This window comes from Caretta caretta, chromosome 10 (genome assembly GCF_965140235.1).
Source record: "Caretta caretta isolate rCarCar2 chromosome 10, rCarCar1.hap1, whole genome shotgun sequence".
NCBI lineage: Eukaryota > Metazoa > Chordata > Testudines > Cheloniidae > Caretta > Caretta caretta.
In genome coordinates, this window is record NC_134215.1 from 3,268,638 (window position 1) to 3,286,169 (window position 17,532).

A 17,532-nucleotide genomic window follows, 5' to 3' on the forward strand; every position below is an offset into this window, starting at 1 on the left:
TTATAATTAGCAAGAGGTGATGAGTTTGGCAAATTACCCGCCGGGTAACCATCAGAAACACAATGAAGCTGTAATTACTTTGATTTTTTTTACTTTGCTGCAAAATAAGAGCTACATTTTTTAAAGGCTGATATGATAAAACTCTAAATAAATATTTAGATACTGAAGAGAAGGATATCTGGCCTTACAGATAATCGCTTGACAATAATTATGCTTTAATGGCGAAAAATTAATAATACTTGGCTCTTCTCTTTAGCCTTCCACCCAAAGATCTCAACACCCTTTGCAAACATAAATTCATTCTCACAATCCTCATCTGTAAAATGATGGGGAAACTGAGGCACAGAACAGGGAAGTGATTTGCCCATGGTCACCATCCCTTTGGTCAATGGCAGAGCTGCAAATAGAACCCAGAAGTCCTGATTCCACTCTCGTTAACCCAAGTTTTATCCAAATGTAGGGTCACACTAATTTACACAGTTATAAATGAGAACAAAATCTGGCCCCAAGTCTCCTGACTCCTAAGCCTATGTTTTAACCACAAAACCATCTTGACAAATCAGGCTCCTCCCACAAAACCATCCCCCTTCTCCTTTAGAAGACATTTTTGGTAACAGTGAAAGAGAATGTCGCCAAAACTTGCCCCTGTGAACCCTTCCACTGCACAGACAGAATCCGTGCATGGGAACATTCTTGTTTCCAGCTAGATCTGAGAGGCACATCCCTGATTTTCAGATGTTCAGAGAACCCACATCTCAAACTGAAGTCAATGGGAGATGGAAGTGCTCAGCCCAAAGTCAGCCCCCAACACTCTACCTGGCACTGAAAATACTATACACACCAGAAAAACTAAAGGAGTACTTGTGGCACCTTAGAGAGCCTAAGGTATAGCTGGGCTTCCAAGAATCTGCATTCAGCGAAAAGTGGCAAGAGAAAGACAGCTCTACAGGTTTCCTGTGACTTACATGGTGGAAGGGAAATAACAGGAAATGGCCAAGACACCAGGCAAGTCCTCCTTGTTTATGCATTAATATATAGGCTCCTGCCTCGACCAGGAAATAGTCACCACCCACAGCCCCTGACCCAAATCACATCTGGCCTCCAATATTTGAGCACACCTGGGATGACTGACAGATTTATATGGAAATCACATAAAACTCAATGACTTGAGTGGAGCTACCTTGATTTACACCGGCTGAGGATATGGCCTTTTGGTCTTTGCTTTTTGTGAACAAACCCAGTGCTCATGGTAAAACGCCAGGGGATTTGAATTCCTGAGACCAGAAGTGTCCCAGTTTCACTCAACTCAAACATCAGTGACCCCAGTACATAAGAAAAAGGGAAAACATGGATCTATATTATCCAAATCTGCAAAGATATTACTGGACATCTGTTAGTAGAGCTCATTCATGAATAATACTTTGTGTGTTGACTCTTTGTGCACCCCTTCCTTGAGTGAAGCAATCCACTAAGTGCTCTAATCACTATCAACTATGAACACATGGATCTGGCCATTTTTACCACAGCCTCCTCCTCTTCCCCAGTTTTAGCCAGACTCACAGTGCCCTGCCAGACTGCCATCTGGCCCTGCACTCTTGGCTTTACCTTCTTGTTGAATTCCTGAGCCTTCTGTTTTCTCTCTTGGTGGATGGTGTCAGCACTTTGGACGAATCCCCGTACACTGCTGCTGGTCCATCTCTGCACTCGCCCAAGCCGCAGCAGCCCCAGTCTCAGAGCCTTCCCTTGGCAGGATTTAATCATGGCAGCTGCTGCTTCATAAAGCTTCACTGGAATCCCATTGACTTCCAGCACATAGTCTCCCAGTTTGATTCCACACTCAGAAGCAGGCGAGTCTGGGGCTACCCTCTCCACTTGCAGTGGGTTGCCACTGTTACACATCAGGCTGAAACCAAACTTTCCATCCGGGCCAGGATTGATATCCATCTGCTGAATGCGTGAGACCACTCCAATGCTGGGAGGCACATTCTCACACTGCCTCGCCAGGTTGATGAGAGTCTCGCAGTTCATGGCAGAAACATGCTGGCCTTCTATCTCCAGGATCTGGTCTCCTGGCTGAAGACCAGCTAAATAAGCGCTGCTGCCCTCTTCTACTGCAAGGATGTAGCAAGGACCATTTCCACTTATCTTAAACCCAAACTCTTCAGGCCACCCCTGATTGGTAGCCTCCATGGTTGTAACTGGAGAGGAAGGGAAGAAAAAAAGTTGTGAAATTGTTTCCCATACAGTCAGAACATTAGGTCTAGCTGCTGTTATTTATATAGGATGCCGTCTGGTGGGAATTCTAGTCTGCTCTGTGTTCTCATTCCTTTGGAAAGGAAATGCTCATGATAGGGTGGGGAGAAGATCCTTTTTATCCCTCTCTAAAAACTGCTCCTTATCCTTCTGGTCTAGTCCTTTTGTTTCCTTTGAAGCAAATTAACTGTCTTTTACCCGCGTAGTGAAACCATCATTTCATATTCCTGGTAATGTCACCCTAAAAACCAAGTCACACAAATTAGTCAAAATGGGTTACTATAACAAATATTTCTCATTACACAATGACTGCAAAAATATCTGTATTAGAATTTGCCAGATCCTCTAGATCCTGCTGGGATGAGCACTCATGGGCTTCACATGGGGGAGGTAACATTGCACTCGCACCAGTCTGGCCAAGACCAGGTAAGCTGCAACAACCTTTATGTGGTACCGACCCACTTTCAGTATAATGAAGGGTAAACCCAGAATTTAAGAAGAGGATGTATGAAAGGCCTGATTCATGAGTAAGAACAAAGGATCTGATTCTGCGTCCACTGAAATCAATGGTGTGATGCTAGCAGGCCAGGTGCCAGCTCTTGCTCAGGCTGCAGGCATCAGCTAAGAACTGACAAACTCATAACTGGAGACCAGACCAATTCACTTATGTGTTGCTCAACATAGGTATTAGTCTTATAAGAATGTAGTTAGTGTTTAGAGTCTATAGAATGCTTGTATATTGCTGCATGCATTTTTCTTATTTGTAATGTTTGTATTCCATGCTACAAGGAAATATATGTAAGTTTTGCTTTACAACTCTGAAAATAGAAAAGGAGTACTTGTGGCACCTTAGAGACTAACAAATTTATTTGAGCATAAGCTTTCGTGAGCTACAGCTCATTGAATACATCCGATGAAGTGAGCTGTAGCTCACAAAAGCTTATGCTCAAATAAATTTGTTAGTCTCTAAGGTGCCACAAGTCCTCCTTTTCTTTTTGCGAATACAGACTAACACAGCTGCTACTCTGAAACTTTGAAAATGTTTGCGCTAAACTGGTGAACTCAGATGGGACAGGTGTTTCTCCCAGCCCGTCCAGAAGAACTATCGAAATCAGATGAGGCATCAAGGAACATTGCAATACAAATAATTGGTGAATGGCCCAATCGCACCTTGGGAATGCTACATGCAAGGAAGCTCTTCCTATGGACTTGGAGGCTGAGTGTAGGAAACAAAACAAAGACAAGGGAAGTCTTTCATCTCTTTGCTTTTTGAACTCTCACAGGCCAGAGACACCAAACTGAAGACAGAGATCCCCCAGGGCTATGCCTGGGTCCGCCCTGAAAGAATCTTGAATTCACCAATTATTACAAGTGTCACTCTCAGGATTTAGATTCCAACTCATTTGTGTGTATATGTTTGTTTCTATGAACCTGTAAACAACTCTCTCCTTTCTTTTCCCTAGTTAATAAAACTTTAGATAGTTTATTACAGGATTGGCTACAGGTGTTGTCTTTGGTGTAAGATCTACGGTACCAGCTGATCTTGGGTAAGTGACTGGTCTCTTGGGACTGGAAGCAATCTGAACATTTTGTGATTTTTGGTTTAAGTGACCATTTATCACTACATCCAGCTTGCCTGGGTGGCAAGACAGACTGGAGAGTCTAAGGGGACTGTGACTCCATGATGAGATTGTTAGAGTGACCCAAGAGTTGAAATGTGTTACTGGTTTGGTGAAATCTAATTATAGAACATACCACCAGTTTGGGGTGTCTGCCCTCTCTTTGACAGTCTGCCCTGAGGCAGGCACTCAAGGTCATGAGCCACTACAGAGAGCCTGAAAAATGGCAAAACTCCCATTGACTTAATGAGGAAGATTAAACCACAAAAGAAGTGTCAGGCTCATCAGCCATTAATGGAAGAAGCACACATTTAAGGGGAAACTGGAACATGTGATCACCAAGGCTTCTTTAAACACTCCAGAGCAACAGCCTCCAAGCTCCTTCTCAGCTACACCGGATTCAGTAAATAATTTGCAGGTACACCCATTAACTGTCCTTTGATACTCGCTAAATAATTTGCATGCAGACTCACTCGCTCTCCTTTGATCCAGCCTCTCTATGAAGATGCTGTTTACTCTCAGATTTATTTATTACACATTATTTAACATGCATTCAGCATTACTGAAAAGCTAATAGAGACAGGGCCCTTGCAATCAAAATATTGCAAAGGAAATAAAAAGCATTTTGCCTGAAATGACTGGATAAATTAGTTTATGGAGGCTTAGAGAAACAAGGTGGGTGACGTAATATATTTTATTGGACCAACTTCTGTTGGTGAAAGTGACAACAGAAGTTGGTCCAATAAAAGATATTACGTCACCCACTTTGTCTCTCTAATATCCTGGGACCGTTACAGCTACAACTGCACTACATACAATTTATGGAGGCTTGTTAGTAATAATAATCTTTAATCAATTATCATAATGAATGCATTTTTATTTTTGCACTGTTCAACTCCAAAAGCCTCGACTCTACTCAAGATTACAAAAAAGCAAAGTAACAAAACCCAAGTGTTTTTAAACCAGTACTATGGACCAGTTTCAAACAAGCTCCAATAACAACCGCTCATACAAACTAAAAAAAGAAAATCAGTCTCCAGCATCTCTCAATCTTCATACCTAGTGATAGGAGAGTATTCCAAATACCTGACTCCCATCTTGAGATTGATTACACCAAGGGACTGTCAGCAGAGAACCACAGAGAATTCCTGTGCCCATTTATGTACTCAGTGCCCAATTCCTACTGGAAGTTAAGGGAACTGTGTGCCTCACTCTCCTTTGTATCTTTGAAAATCTTCCCCTTCTTATTTTTCCCTATTATTTTGAGTTGCCCTTCATCTGTGCCAGCCCTTTCACTAAGAATAGCCGGGACAGGGTTGGTGTGTAAATAGAATCTTGATTTATCACCCAAAGTGGCTGTCTTCTGCCACTTGACTCTTCTAACTCCAATTTTAGTGACAAAATTATGTTTTCTCTTTTCATTTAAGTCCTGAGAAGAGCTCCTTACATTTTTATCATTTGGAATTCAGCAAGAGATTGAAAGATTTTAATATTCTATTAAAATCCAAGTAGGTGAAAGACAAATATCTCTTACCTCCTTCTCTTCGAAGGGATGAAGCAGCTTGTTCACAGGGGAAAAGGATAGTGGGGGAGAGAGAGAGATTCATTACTATAGAAACCTATATTAACAATCACGGTCTGGATCTGCTACTTCAAATAGCTGCTTAAAGCTGTGCTGTAAAGGGAATTGGGAGGACTGTCTTACAAAGGAATATTAAAAGAACTAAACAACAAGCAATAACTAAAGGAGACAAAAACAATTGTTTGTGAACATCGGACAGATGAAAATGTCCAGGAGAGAGCGTAAGTGTTTAGGGTGGAACAAGCCTGGGATTAATGGGGTGAAACTAAGCGAAGGAAAATTTAGGCTGAATATCAGGAGAGCTATTAGGTTGTGGAGTGAGCTCCCCAAGGGAAGTTTGGAGACCCCAGACAAGGGCCAATAAGCAGGGAGACAGACAGACAAACAGTTGTCCTTCAGGCTGGACATTTGAAATGAGACTAGGCAAAACACTGGTGATTATGTACAAGGGAACAATGCTGCTTTGGCTAAAGGGAGATGGACCAGGTGACCACCTACAGTATGTCTTTTCCAGCTCTAACTTCTATGAATCTGTGATATGAGAAAAGACTTACAGAAATCTGTGGCCCTCGGAGGCAGGCCAGCCAGGCTCTCACAAAGGGCATGTTTGTCCCCCTGAGGTTTCAGGACTGTCTTCCTTCTCATCCGTTTCTTTCAAAAGCATATATCAGTGATCCACACAAATTCTTTTTACTCCTTCAGACAGCGAGGTCTGATCAGCTGCTATATCCACAATCCAGCATTCAAGGTGCACTTCACTGGGGAAGAATAGCCTATACACTTCTTTTTTCCTTAAGGCCCACAATAGTGATTGAACTGGCAAAACACTTATGTAAGGCACCTTAATGGTGAAAGTGTTGAGATCAGTAATATAAACACAGATTCATTCTAGCAAGGTTTCATTTTTCCCAACTCACTAGCACAACAGACTGCCACTAAAATGACCTTCCAGTCTCCTTGGAACAGAAGAAGTTCCCCTCAAGATGCTGTGTGTTAGCTTCATGCGTATTTTTCTTACTCTGTTTAATCTTACTGTCACTCCAAAGAGAACTGCAGACTGATTACAGTGTTAGTAATGGCTTGTCTCACGCTGACCTGAGACTGAGACCTATAAGTGGAATTAGAATTTGAAAGGAGTTAAAATGGATTAGGGCCCAAGCTGGGAAATCTACTACCCACACAAGCAAATCAAAATAGACAACTATGGGATGTCAGAGCAGCAGAAATACAGAGCTAGAGAATGGCCAGAAGCGCTGGCCTGGCCTGGTCCTGCAACCAGCTGCGTTGGGGAGAAAATCAGGGATATTGTGCTGGGTGGGAATGCACCGATATGCATTTGGCACAGAGACAAACACGTCACTCGGCTGACTGCCGAGATCTCGGCTGAAGAGTGTGATCAGAACTGTGTTTCCTACTTCCTATTCATACTTGGCCCCCATGCAAAGAAACCAGTGGCCATTCTCCTAGCTGAGAATGGCTGAGAGAGTTGGAAAGAGTGGGCCAGAAAGGCAGGGAAATGTGTGATAACATGGACTGAATATTAAACTGCTGTCTTCTGATTTTCTCTTTTGCTTCCTCAGCATGTCAGGATCCCTGGGCTCAGCAAGCTAAAAGGGTTTAAGGTATTATGCCTCCTGCTGTGGCACCAGCAGGAGCTGGGGTCTGCGGTAGAAATCTGGGGGAGGGATATTATATCCCATTAGGAACTACACAGCATGACTTTCTTCTGTTTTATGTGCCAACGTGGGCTGAATATCAGGAGAAACTGCCCAATGGTGACATCCAGAAGGGCATGGAATAGTCCCAAGAGAACTGGTGAGAACCCCATTACTTGTGAAACTTGAAACTTGACTGGATAGAGCCTTGGAGAGGACACCATAGGCAACACTCCTGACTTGCTCTGGTATGGCTGTGATGCTCTATAGGTCTTTTCCATCTCTAATAGTATCTGTTCATGGCCATAAATGTGTTGCTGCTGTAACATTCATAAGCATCTGTCCCCTCTCACCTTCTCTTTCTTGATTCCACAGCAATAATTACTTTTACAACAAATCTGTTTATCCATCATATGCACAAGGAACCGAACACTTCCCTGGTATAACACAGTGGACCTCAGCAGAGTTGCATCAGAGCTAAATCTGACCCAATATAAACGTGTGTGCTTTTACTGTCACTTTTGCCCCCATCTACACAAATGCAAAACCAAATGGAAACAGAAATAGCGATGGGCTGTGAAGCATGAACACTGGAAATTTGAACAAAAAAAGCAGCCCAAAGAGATGTTTATGTGGGAAGTGTCTGAACCTCTCAAATCTGGAAATGGGACTAGAGACCCAGAAAGCTCAGGTTCTCTCACAGAATTCCCAGCAAACCCTGTCTTCCCTGAATCATGTAGGTGCACAGACACAGACTGCACACACAACATTACAGGCCCAAATTTATGCCTGCACAATTTTCACATGGAACATTTTGCATATGCAAAATGCTGTGTGCATGCAAGTTATACTTGTGTACCTAAGTCAGGTAGTTAGATGTCTGACTACTCACTTTGAACACACAAATGCAGCTTGAACAGAATACTTGACTTTTTTGCTCCTGCAAATATTGTGCATGCAAAATTGTGCATGCAAATACCTAAGAGTAAAAATTTCCCTACTAATTCTGATGTGGAGAAAGTAAATAAGGAAGTGTTATTTATTCCTTCTCATAACACAAGAACTAGGGGGCCACCAAATGAAATTAATAGGCAGCAAGTTTAAAACAAACAAAAGGAAGTATTTCTTCACACAACACACAGTTAACCTGTGGAACTCTTTGCCAGAGGATGTTGTGAAGGTCTAGACTATAACAGAGTTCAAAAAAGAACCAGATAAATTAATGGAGGATAGCTCCATCAATGGCTACTAGCCAGGAGGGGCAGGGATGGTGTCCCTAGCCTCTGTTTGCCAAAAGCTGGGAATGAGCAAAAGGGCTTGAGGCCCTGTTATTAAACCACAAAACAACTCATTTTTGAGCAGAGCTGTCTACACACAGGGGCCTAAAATTTCTCCAAATGAAATAATGAACAATTCCACACATAATTTAGTGAACACGGGGACTGCCGGACTAGATCAGACCCAAGATCCATCTAGTCCACTATCCTGTCTCCAACAGTGGCCAGCACCATATGTCTCAGAGGAAGATGCAAGATTCCCACACATCTGCCTCCTCTTCACCAGTTGTGTGCACGTCTTGAGATGAAATTCTCGATAGCTTGTGGCCATTGAAAGCTCCAGCTGTGCAGCAGCCCACTCAGATAGCCCCCGCACCCCCCATAGGCAGCGTCATAGTGTGTCACCTCAGGACCAGCGCCTCTGGGCATTCCATGTGCTATACTTCATGCCAATCATCTTGCCCCGTCTGAGATGTCTCCCTTATTTCTAGCTAATGGCTGGAGTTCCTGTTGATTCTGTGGTGATGCCTTTCCTGGTTTCTGTGATATGTGCTACCTTATATTTACCTGGGACACTGTGTACATTTCCCAGAACTGAAGAAGAGCTCTGCGTAAGCTCAAAAGCTGGTCTCTCTCACCAACAGAAGTTGGTCCAATGAAAGATATTACCTCACTCACTTTGTCTCTCTAATATCCTGGGACCGCCATGGCAACAACAACACTGCATATGTGCCCCTAATCCATTTTAATGCAGCTTCAGTCTCTGGCCAGGCACAGAAAATCGGCAGAAAACAGCAGCTTTATCTCCTGGAGGAGTCTGTGTGTGTTTACTTCCTGACTACACTCTTCTTTCTACATTAAATATTTTCACTGCTGCAGGATGTCTAGAACAGGACAAGGCAGCATTTAACATCAAAGGCTGATGACTGACTTCTCACTCTGCTAACTGGCCAATGTACATTCCTGCTCTCCGCTAGCAGTGCTGTCTGTGTGTTTCTATTGTGCTCCTTACTCTCCCCTTCCATAATCCCACCCAGTTTGCTGCTGATTCCTACACGGGCTGCCATATTCCCAGGTGCAAATTTAACTTCTCTTGATCAGGGAATGGAGGAAGCTGATAAGGGATCTGGGTCACGACAGAAATGCTGAGCTCTGGGAAGGTCACGGATGTGATGAGTTGCCGGGGAGGGGGGTCTCAGCCTAGTTCCAGATTGGCATTTGCTCACATCACAAAGTACACTATTTAGCACAGTTCAGCTGAACTGCCAGTCTCTGCTCAGAAGAAACCTGAGGCTAAAATAGCAGAGTGTGCTGCAGACCAGGGTCCTGGCAGAAACGGATGGAAACTGAGGAACCCAGGACTAGAATAAAATAAGGTGCCATAAAGCAGAATTGCGGTGCCTGGGTAGCACTCAAAGGGAATTCTTGACCAAACAGCCAATAGTCATGGGCGCTGCAGCTCTGGCTGGAGCTTAGTTTGCAGAGTTGTGAGGACTCATGACTGGATTAGCAATGGGGGCTGCAGGTTGGAACTGAAGTTCACTGGCAGAGCTGGAGGGGGAACCGGCTGAAGTAGCAGGGGATGGTCCAAATCAGGACTGTGATGCACTGGCAGAGCTGTGAGCGGGAGTTTGCACAGCATCTCTCCTCCGTATGCTTAGCTCGTCTAGCTCCGCACTTTCATCAGCACCAAAAACACACAATAGCCAGAATAAAGGTAAAATTTCTAGTACAGAACTGCTCCCACTTCTGCATCACTTTGATCAGAGACATCCCAATGTTTGTCAGGCACCGGCAACATGTCTAATTAATATGGCACGGGTGTTATTGATTAGGGAAGAGCTAGGAAACCCTTATAGCTTATCATTGGCCATATTAAGACTATGAAGAACATAGCATCTGGTGATAGGTCTTGTGTAAACAACAAAACCAAATAATCTTACCATGTCCAGATACCTGCAGAATAGAGAGAAAAGGCCAAGATGCACTGGGATTTGAAAAGGAAAACTTCTTCGATTTGTGGGACCCTCTTTTAAAAAAGTCCATAACTAACAGAAAATTCTTTTTTTACCAGCTGAAACAAAACAATCTTGACTTGGAGCACTAGCTGGTGTATTCACTGCCCTCTGGTGGTGACACAGAAATAAAAATAGGAATTCCAGGAGAGATTTTCTTTAGCTATTAAACCCACTCAGTATGAATGAAGGTCAATAATTGTGATGGATTTTCTTTTTTAGCAAGTCAAAAAAACTTTGTCTCCTTTGCCAATAAATTTTCAATGTAATTGGGTAATTTAAAGCACCAGACACAGGCTTGACACTGAGCTCCAGCCTTTGGTCTGCAAACAGAGCTTCCACAGGAATTAGTAATAGCCAGGGATCTCTGAGCTAAAGGCTAAAACTCTGGATTAGAAAAAAGATTCATTTTGTTTCCTAACAGACCATCATCCAGACTGCTGGATGAAACGCAGCCTCGTATGTGATGACTGCTTGGCACAGCCTGTGGATTAAATTATCTTTACCTACTTCAGATTCAAACTCATCCTAATATTATTATATTTAGTAGGTGATTTTTTATCTGAGAGTTTGAAAGGTCACTCCCAAAAATAATATCAAGCTGCTGCATCTGTGCCAGCTTGCAGCCTTTGGTAGCTCTGTCGTATTCCTACAATTATTCCTATTTATTTAGCCAGCTCTATAGCTGTGCATGGCACTTTGCAGAGAAATAAAATTACAGTCCCTGCCCCCAGGATTTTACAACCTAAATTAGACTTAAACCAGGGCTCCCAAACCATGCCCTACCAAGGGTCCCATTAATAACTCTCCAGGGGAGAGAGGGCCAGGCCTAAATTGTACATACATATAACATCAAAGAAATACACACACGGAACATCTTCTTGCACTTGAATCAATGCACAAAACTTGCTGGTTGGTTGTATCCACCAGCAGTAAGAACCTGCGGTTCCTTAGCTTTCTCCTCACTCTACGATAACAGGAACAGAATGACTGTGGGCTGCATTGTAGCCTATAGGACACCACACCTGACCTTTGGGTTACACTTTGGGGTAGGTGTTGCCCTACAACTAATATTTTTGCTGCATTTTCTGTCTCCTCCAATTTTACTTTGGCACTTTCTTTGTCAGGAATTTACCAGTGAACTGCTTTCCATTGCCCTAAAAAATTACCTTCTGGCTTTCTGAAACTATTCTCCCTGACAAAAAAAATTATTTTACTCTCAGTATGAAAGCAGCCCATGCAAGGCTTACCTCTTTTTCACAGGGTCTAGCCAGTAGCCGATTGGAATAAGGAAAATTACCAGCTTCAAAGCTTTTGGATCAGTTACATGCTGGTGACAACTACCTGAGTTTCTATGGCAAATTCTATCTGAGTACAGTAACCTAATAGGCCATTCATTAGCAAGCCAACCTAAAGAGCTTTCTGGAGAACAGGAGTACAAAGTGTGCCGGGCAGTCACAGGAGCAGTTTCAGCTAACACTGTCACCATGCTTGGAACAAGAAGAAAATTCTCAGGCTCTTAAAGCTTTAACCAGTTTAAACCTTAGATAGATGTAAATTCCAGGGGAGAATTTAGGAAGCAACCACCAATGTATCTGCATGGGAAGATGCTACTTCCCTTAAACAGTGAATTAAATTAATTCCTGTTTTAACTCCATGGGTGTACAGCAGAGACAACACTTTGGTGACTGCAGAGGCACTGTGCAGCCAGTGGAGATATATCTCACAGCTCCTGCAGTAGCCAAAGGGTTATTTGCTTAAAAAAATGTTTCTCCTAAGAAAGCTACAGGGAAGAGGAGGCAGCAAATCAGATGAATTTCTATGCTGCTTTTTAAACAAACACAAAGAATAGCATATACCATATATCTGTGTTACACACAATCTTTCCTCTTGGGTCTTGGCATTTCCAGGTGACCTCAGCTTTCTCGATCCATCTAGCAGTACACAGTGATCAGAAGGGTTCTGCTTGATAACAATCCAAACCAGTGCGGACTGACATACACTCATTTTCATCATCTGAGTCAGATGCTACCTGCAGAAGATTGATTTTCTTTTTTGGTGGTTTGGGTTCTGTAGTTTCTGCATCTGAGTGTTGCTCTTTTAAGACTTTTGAAAGCATGCTCCACACCTCATCCCTCTCAGATTTTGGAAGGCACTTCAGATTCTTAAACCTTGGTTCGAGAGCGGTAGCTATCTTTAGAAATCTCCCATTGGTATCTTCTTTGTGTTTTGTCAAATCTGCAGTGAAAGTGTTCTTAAAATGAGCAACATGTACTGGATCATAACCGGAGATTGCTATAACATGAAATATACAGCAGAAAGTGGATAAAACAGAGCAGGAGACATACAATTCTCCCTCAAGGAGTTCAGTCACTAATTTAATTAACACATTGTTTTTTTAAATGAGCATCATCAGCATGGAAGCATGTCCTCTGGAATGGTGGCCGAAGCATGAAGGGGCATATGAATGTTTAGCATAACTGGCATGTAAATACCTTGCAATGCCGACTACAAAAGTGCCATGCGAATGCCTGTTTTCACTTTCAGGTGACATTGTAAATAAGAAGCGGGCAGCATTGTCTCCTGTAAATGGAAACAAACTTGTTTGTCTTAGCGGTTGGCTGAATAAGAAGCAGGACTCAGTGGACTTGTGGGCTCTAAAGTTTTACATTGTTATGTTTTTGAGTGCAGTTGTGTAACAAAAATATTTACATTTGTAAATTGCACTTTCAGGACAGATTGCATTAGGGTACTTGTATAAGGTGAATTGAAAAACACTATTTCTTTTATCATTTTTACAGTGCAAATATTTGTAATTAAAATAATAATATAAAATGAGCACTGTACATTTTGTATTCTGTATTGTAATTTAAATCAATATACAGTATTTAAAATGTAGAAAAACATCAAGAACAGTTAATAAATTTCAATTGGTATTCTATTGTTTACAAGTGCAATTAAAATGGCGATTAATTGCAATTAATTTTTTAAATTGTGGGGTTTTTTTTAGTTAATCGCGTGAGTTAACTATGACAAATCGACCACCCTAATTTACACACAACTCCTATTACAATGAGCTGCATTGGATCATTAATAAGAATCCTAAATAGAGCTTTGGGATTTAGGGGATTTTCTTGGCTTTATCCTCCCTTTCTATTGGTTTTATCCTCTTTCTACTGTTCAGGGCCACAGATGTGGAAGTAAGTCTGAATGAATGGCCCTGCTACTACTTCCAACAACATCACCCCAACCCCACAAGTCCTGATCACAATACTCCCTGAACTGATGGCCACTTTGTTTCTCAATCTGGAGCCATTTCCCTGGTGGTTTGGTTTTGTAATTGCTACATTTTGAATCCATGGTACCACCTGTCTTATTAACTAACCTTCCTGTCCCAGTGGTCCCTACCCCTTGTAGAGCTGCACCCATGGGCTAGCTCTGCATAATACAGCTGAATCCCTGTATAGCCTGGGGAATAAACTGGAATCTAAGAACAAACTATAGAGAGGCATTTTTCCTTTAAAAAATAAGGCTTTCCTCCAACATTAAACTTCATTCTGCACTAGCCTGGATTCTGCTTTCTCTCCAGGGGACCAATGACTCCTTAAAGGCCTGGAATTAAAACTTAATTATCTCAGATTCTTAGTTCAAAGGAGGAAAAAACACAGGTATGTGTTGGGAGCTGAACTCTCTGTACTGACCAGGTCAGCTGGACAAGGGCAGTTCCAGTCCCTTTCTGGCCTTGTCTTGGTTTAACCTCTCAGCAGCCATTCTCATTACGTTCCATAAAAAGAAATAACACAAACGGAGTCAATATTAAGCAGTTAGTTAGGGGTCAGGGTGCCCTGGCTCCAAAACCAGCATGAGTCACCTGAAAGGGGGTTGTTAGGAGAGTCCCAGTGCTAGAGGCTTATCAGATTACAACAAACAGCTGTAATCTTTGCAGCCTCTCATAACCCTGTCTCATGATTCTTGTTATATGTGGCTGGCTGCTGCACCCTTCTTATATTTGTCTACTTCCCTCTCATTAAACCTTAGTGCTAAACTACACTGGGGGATTCTTCATCCCTCCCTCTTCCCCTACCTCAAAAGATCCTTGACTCATCTACCCCAACTGTTGATCTTCCCTCCTCCCATGACAAGAAACCCTCATTCCCCTTTCAGGAAACTCTTCCCCACACATGTACTCCTGGCTGCCACTCTGCCCATCTGGGGATTGAAACCAGGAGCAGAGAAGTGGGTCAGAAAGACAGTACACATCCAGAGAGTCAGGGTAAGTTTCTGGCTGAGGGGAAGTAGGTAGAATAGAAAGCACAGACTTTGAGATAGATCAGAGAGGCTTTTCAACAGTTGGGAGACAAGTGTAGGGGGATCTGGGAGGGTTTCTGGCAGGTAGGTGGGTAGGTAGATGAAGGAGGAAGCCTACACCAGGTGTGTGATGTGTGAGGGTTTCTGCAAGCCGGGAAGTGGATCACATAGGAAGTGCATATCTAGGACTCTCAGAATGTTTTCTGGCAATCACATAGGCAGTACTTGGAGGGAAAGGCACGGGTGGATCACTCCATAATTGCCATATTCTGTACACTTCCTGGAAGCCGTACTCACTGTCAGAGACAGGATGCTGGGCTAATTGGACCACTGGTCTGACCCAGTATGGCAGCTCTTATTGTCTAGTTCTCATGATCTGTGCACAAACAGTGGGAATTGGGGAGGGCTTCCAACAGCAGGGAGGTTGACTTGGGGAAAAGATTTGGGCTTTGCCATTGCACTGGTAATAAATTGCAACCAAAAAGAGCTCAGTTCTGGACTTTGAAGGTGTAAAGGAACATTATTAGGTTATAAATCACAGCATCATTACCAACCAGTTCACTGACTGGATTATTAACCTACCATTTTGCAGAGCTTCTGTACAATTTCCAGTGCCACTGGACTATAAGTAACATGCCCTATTATTGTAACAGTGTTGGTCCCAGGATATTAGAGAGACAAGTTCTGTGAGGTAATATCTTTTATGGGACCAACTTCTGTTGATGAGAGAAACAAGCTTTTGAGTTTACACAGTGCTCTTCTTCAGACCTGAAGAAGTAACATGTCCTGGATGCCATTATTTCACAGTGCGGTGTTGAATAGGTATTCCAGGGGTGTGGAGATGAAACAGATGCATGCCTCAGACCAAGGTTTTTTGGTCAGACTGGATCATTTGTTCTTTTTTTTTTTTCCATCAATAAATACAAGTATTTTTAATTTCCCAGATTGTACCTCCTCTTTGATCATTCTTCTTGTTGTTATCGTTGGCTGCCAATTTATTGCTGTTTTATTGCTATTACGTTATTTTGTTTATAATTAGTTGGCAAGGTGCTTAGAAAATGAGAATAACTGTCTTTAATCCTTAAACACATGACAGTCATAGAATATCAGGGTTGGAAGGGACCTCAGGAGGTCATCTAGTCCAACCCCCTGCTCAGAGCAGGACCAATCCCCAATTAAATCATCCCAGCCAGGGCTTTGTCAAGCCTGACCTTAAAAACTTCTAAGGAAGGAGATTCTACCACCTCCCTAGGTAACGCATTCCAGTGTTTCACCACCCTCCTAGTGAAAAATTTTTTCCTAATATCCAACCTAAACCTCCCTCACTGCAACTTGAGACCATTATTCCTTGTCCTGTCCTCTTCTACCACTGAGAATAGTCTAGAACCATCCTCTCTGGAACCACCTCTCAGGTAGTTGAAAGCAGCTATCAAATCCCCCCTCATTCTTCTCTTCTGCAGACTAAACAATCCCAGTTCCCTCAGCCTCTCCTCATAAGTCATGTGTTCCAGACCCCTAATCATTTTTGTTGCCCTTCGCTGGACTCTCTCCAATTTATCCACATCCTTCTTGTAGTGTGGGGCCCAAAACTGGACACAGTACTCCAGATGAGGCCTCACCAATGTTGAATAGAGAGGGACGATCACGTCCCTCGATCTGCTCGCTATGCCCCTACTTATACATCCCAAAATGCCATTGGCCTTCTTGGCAACAAGGGCACACTGCTGACTCATATCCTGCTTCTCGTCCACTGTCACCCTAGGTCCTTTTCCGCAGAACTGCTGCCTAGCCATTCGGTCCCTAGTCTGTAGCTGTGCATTGGGTTCTTCCGTCCTAAGTGCAGGACCCTGCACTTATCCTTATTGAACCTCATCAGATTTCTTTTGGCCCAATCCTCCAATTTGTCTAGGGCCCTCTGTATCCTATCCCTGCCCTCCAGCATATCTACCACTCCTCCTAGTTTATTATCATCCGCAAATTTGCTGAGAGTGCAATCCACACCATCCTCCAGATCATTTATGAAGATATTGAACAAAACCGGCCCCAGGACCGACCCCTGGGGCACTCCACTTGACACCGGCTGCCAACTAGACATGGAGCCATTGATCACTACCCGTTGAGCCCAACAATCTAGCCAACTTTCTACCCACCTTATAGTGCATTCATCCAGCCCATACTTCTTTAACTTGCTGACAAGAATACTGTGGGAGACCGTGTCAAAAGCTTTGCTAAAGTCAAGAAACAACACATCCACTGCTTTCCCTTCATCCACAGAACCAGTAATCTCATCATAAAAGGCGATTAGATTAGTCAGGCATGACCTTCCCTTGGTGAATCCATGCTGACTGTTCCTGATCACTTTCCTCTCATGAAAGTGCTTCAGGATTGATTCTTTGAGGACCTGCTCCATGATTTTTCCAGGGACTGAGGTGAGGCTGACTGGCCTGTAGTTCCCAGAATCCTCCTTCTTCCCTTTTTTAAAGATTGGCACTACATTAGCCTTTTTCCAGTCATCCGGGACTTCCCCCGTTCGCCACGAGTTTTCAAAGATAATGGCCAATGGCTCTGCAATCACAGCCGCCAATTCCTTCAGCACTCTCGGATGCAACTCGTCCGGCCCCATGGACTTGTGCACGGCCAGCTTTTCTAAATAGTCCCTAACCACCTCTATCTCCACAGAGGGCTGGCCATCTCTTCCCCATTTTGTGATGCCCAGCGCAGCAGTCTGGGAGCCGACCTTGTTAGTGAAGACAGAGGCAAAAAAAGCATTGAGTACATTAGCTTTTTCCACATCCTCTGTCACTAGGTTGCCTCCCTCATTCA

The 17,532-nt window shown here is 43.1% G+C and overlaps 1 protein-coding gene across 8 annotated transcripts in view; it reads right to left on the minus strand.

The window, feature by feature from the left end:
- The window catches only part of GRID2IP (Grid2 interacting protein), a 109,057-nt gene that overhangs the window by 84,590 nt on the left and 6,935 nt on the right, over positions 1–17,532 (minus strand). For 5 of the 8 annotated variants that reach the window (XM_048867698.2, XM_048867695.2, XM_048867696.2 and 2 more), the window contains exon 2: positions 1,606–2,198. In XM_048867698.2, coding sequence (XP_048723655.1) covers positions 1,606–2,198 — 593 coding nt within the window. Of the gene's footprint in view, positions 1–1,605; positions 2,199–5,406; positions 5,495–6,008; positions 6,397–17,532 lie in introns of those variants that run through there. The other 3 variants (XM_075133368.1, XM_075133367.1, XM_048867700.2) reach the window with 3 other exon arrangements.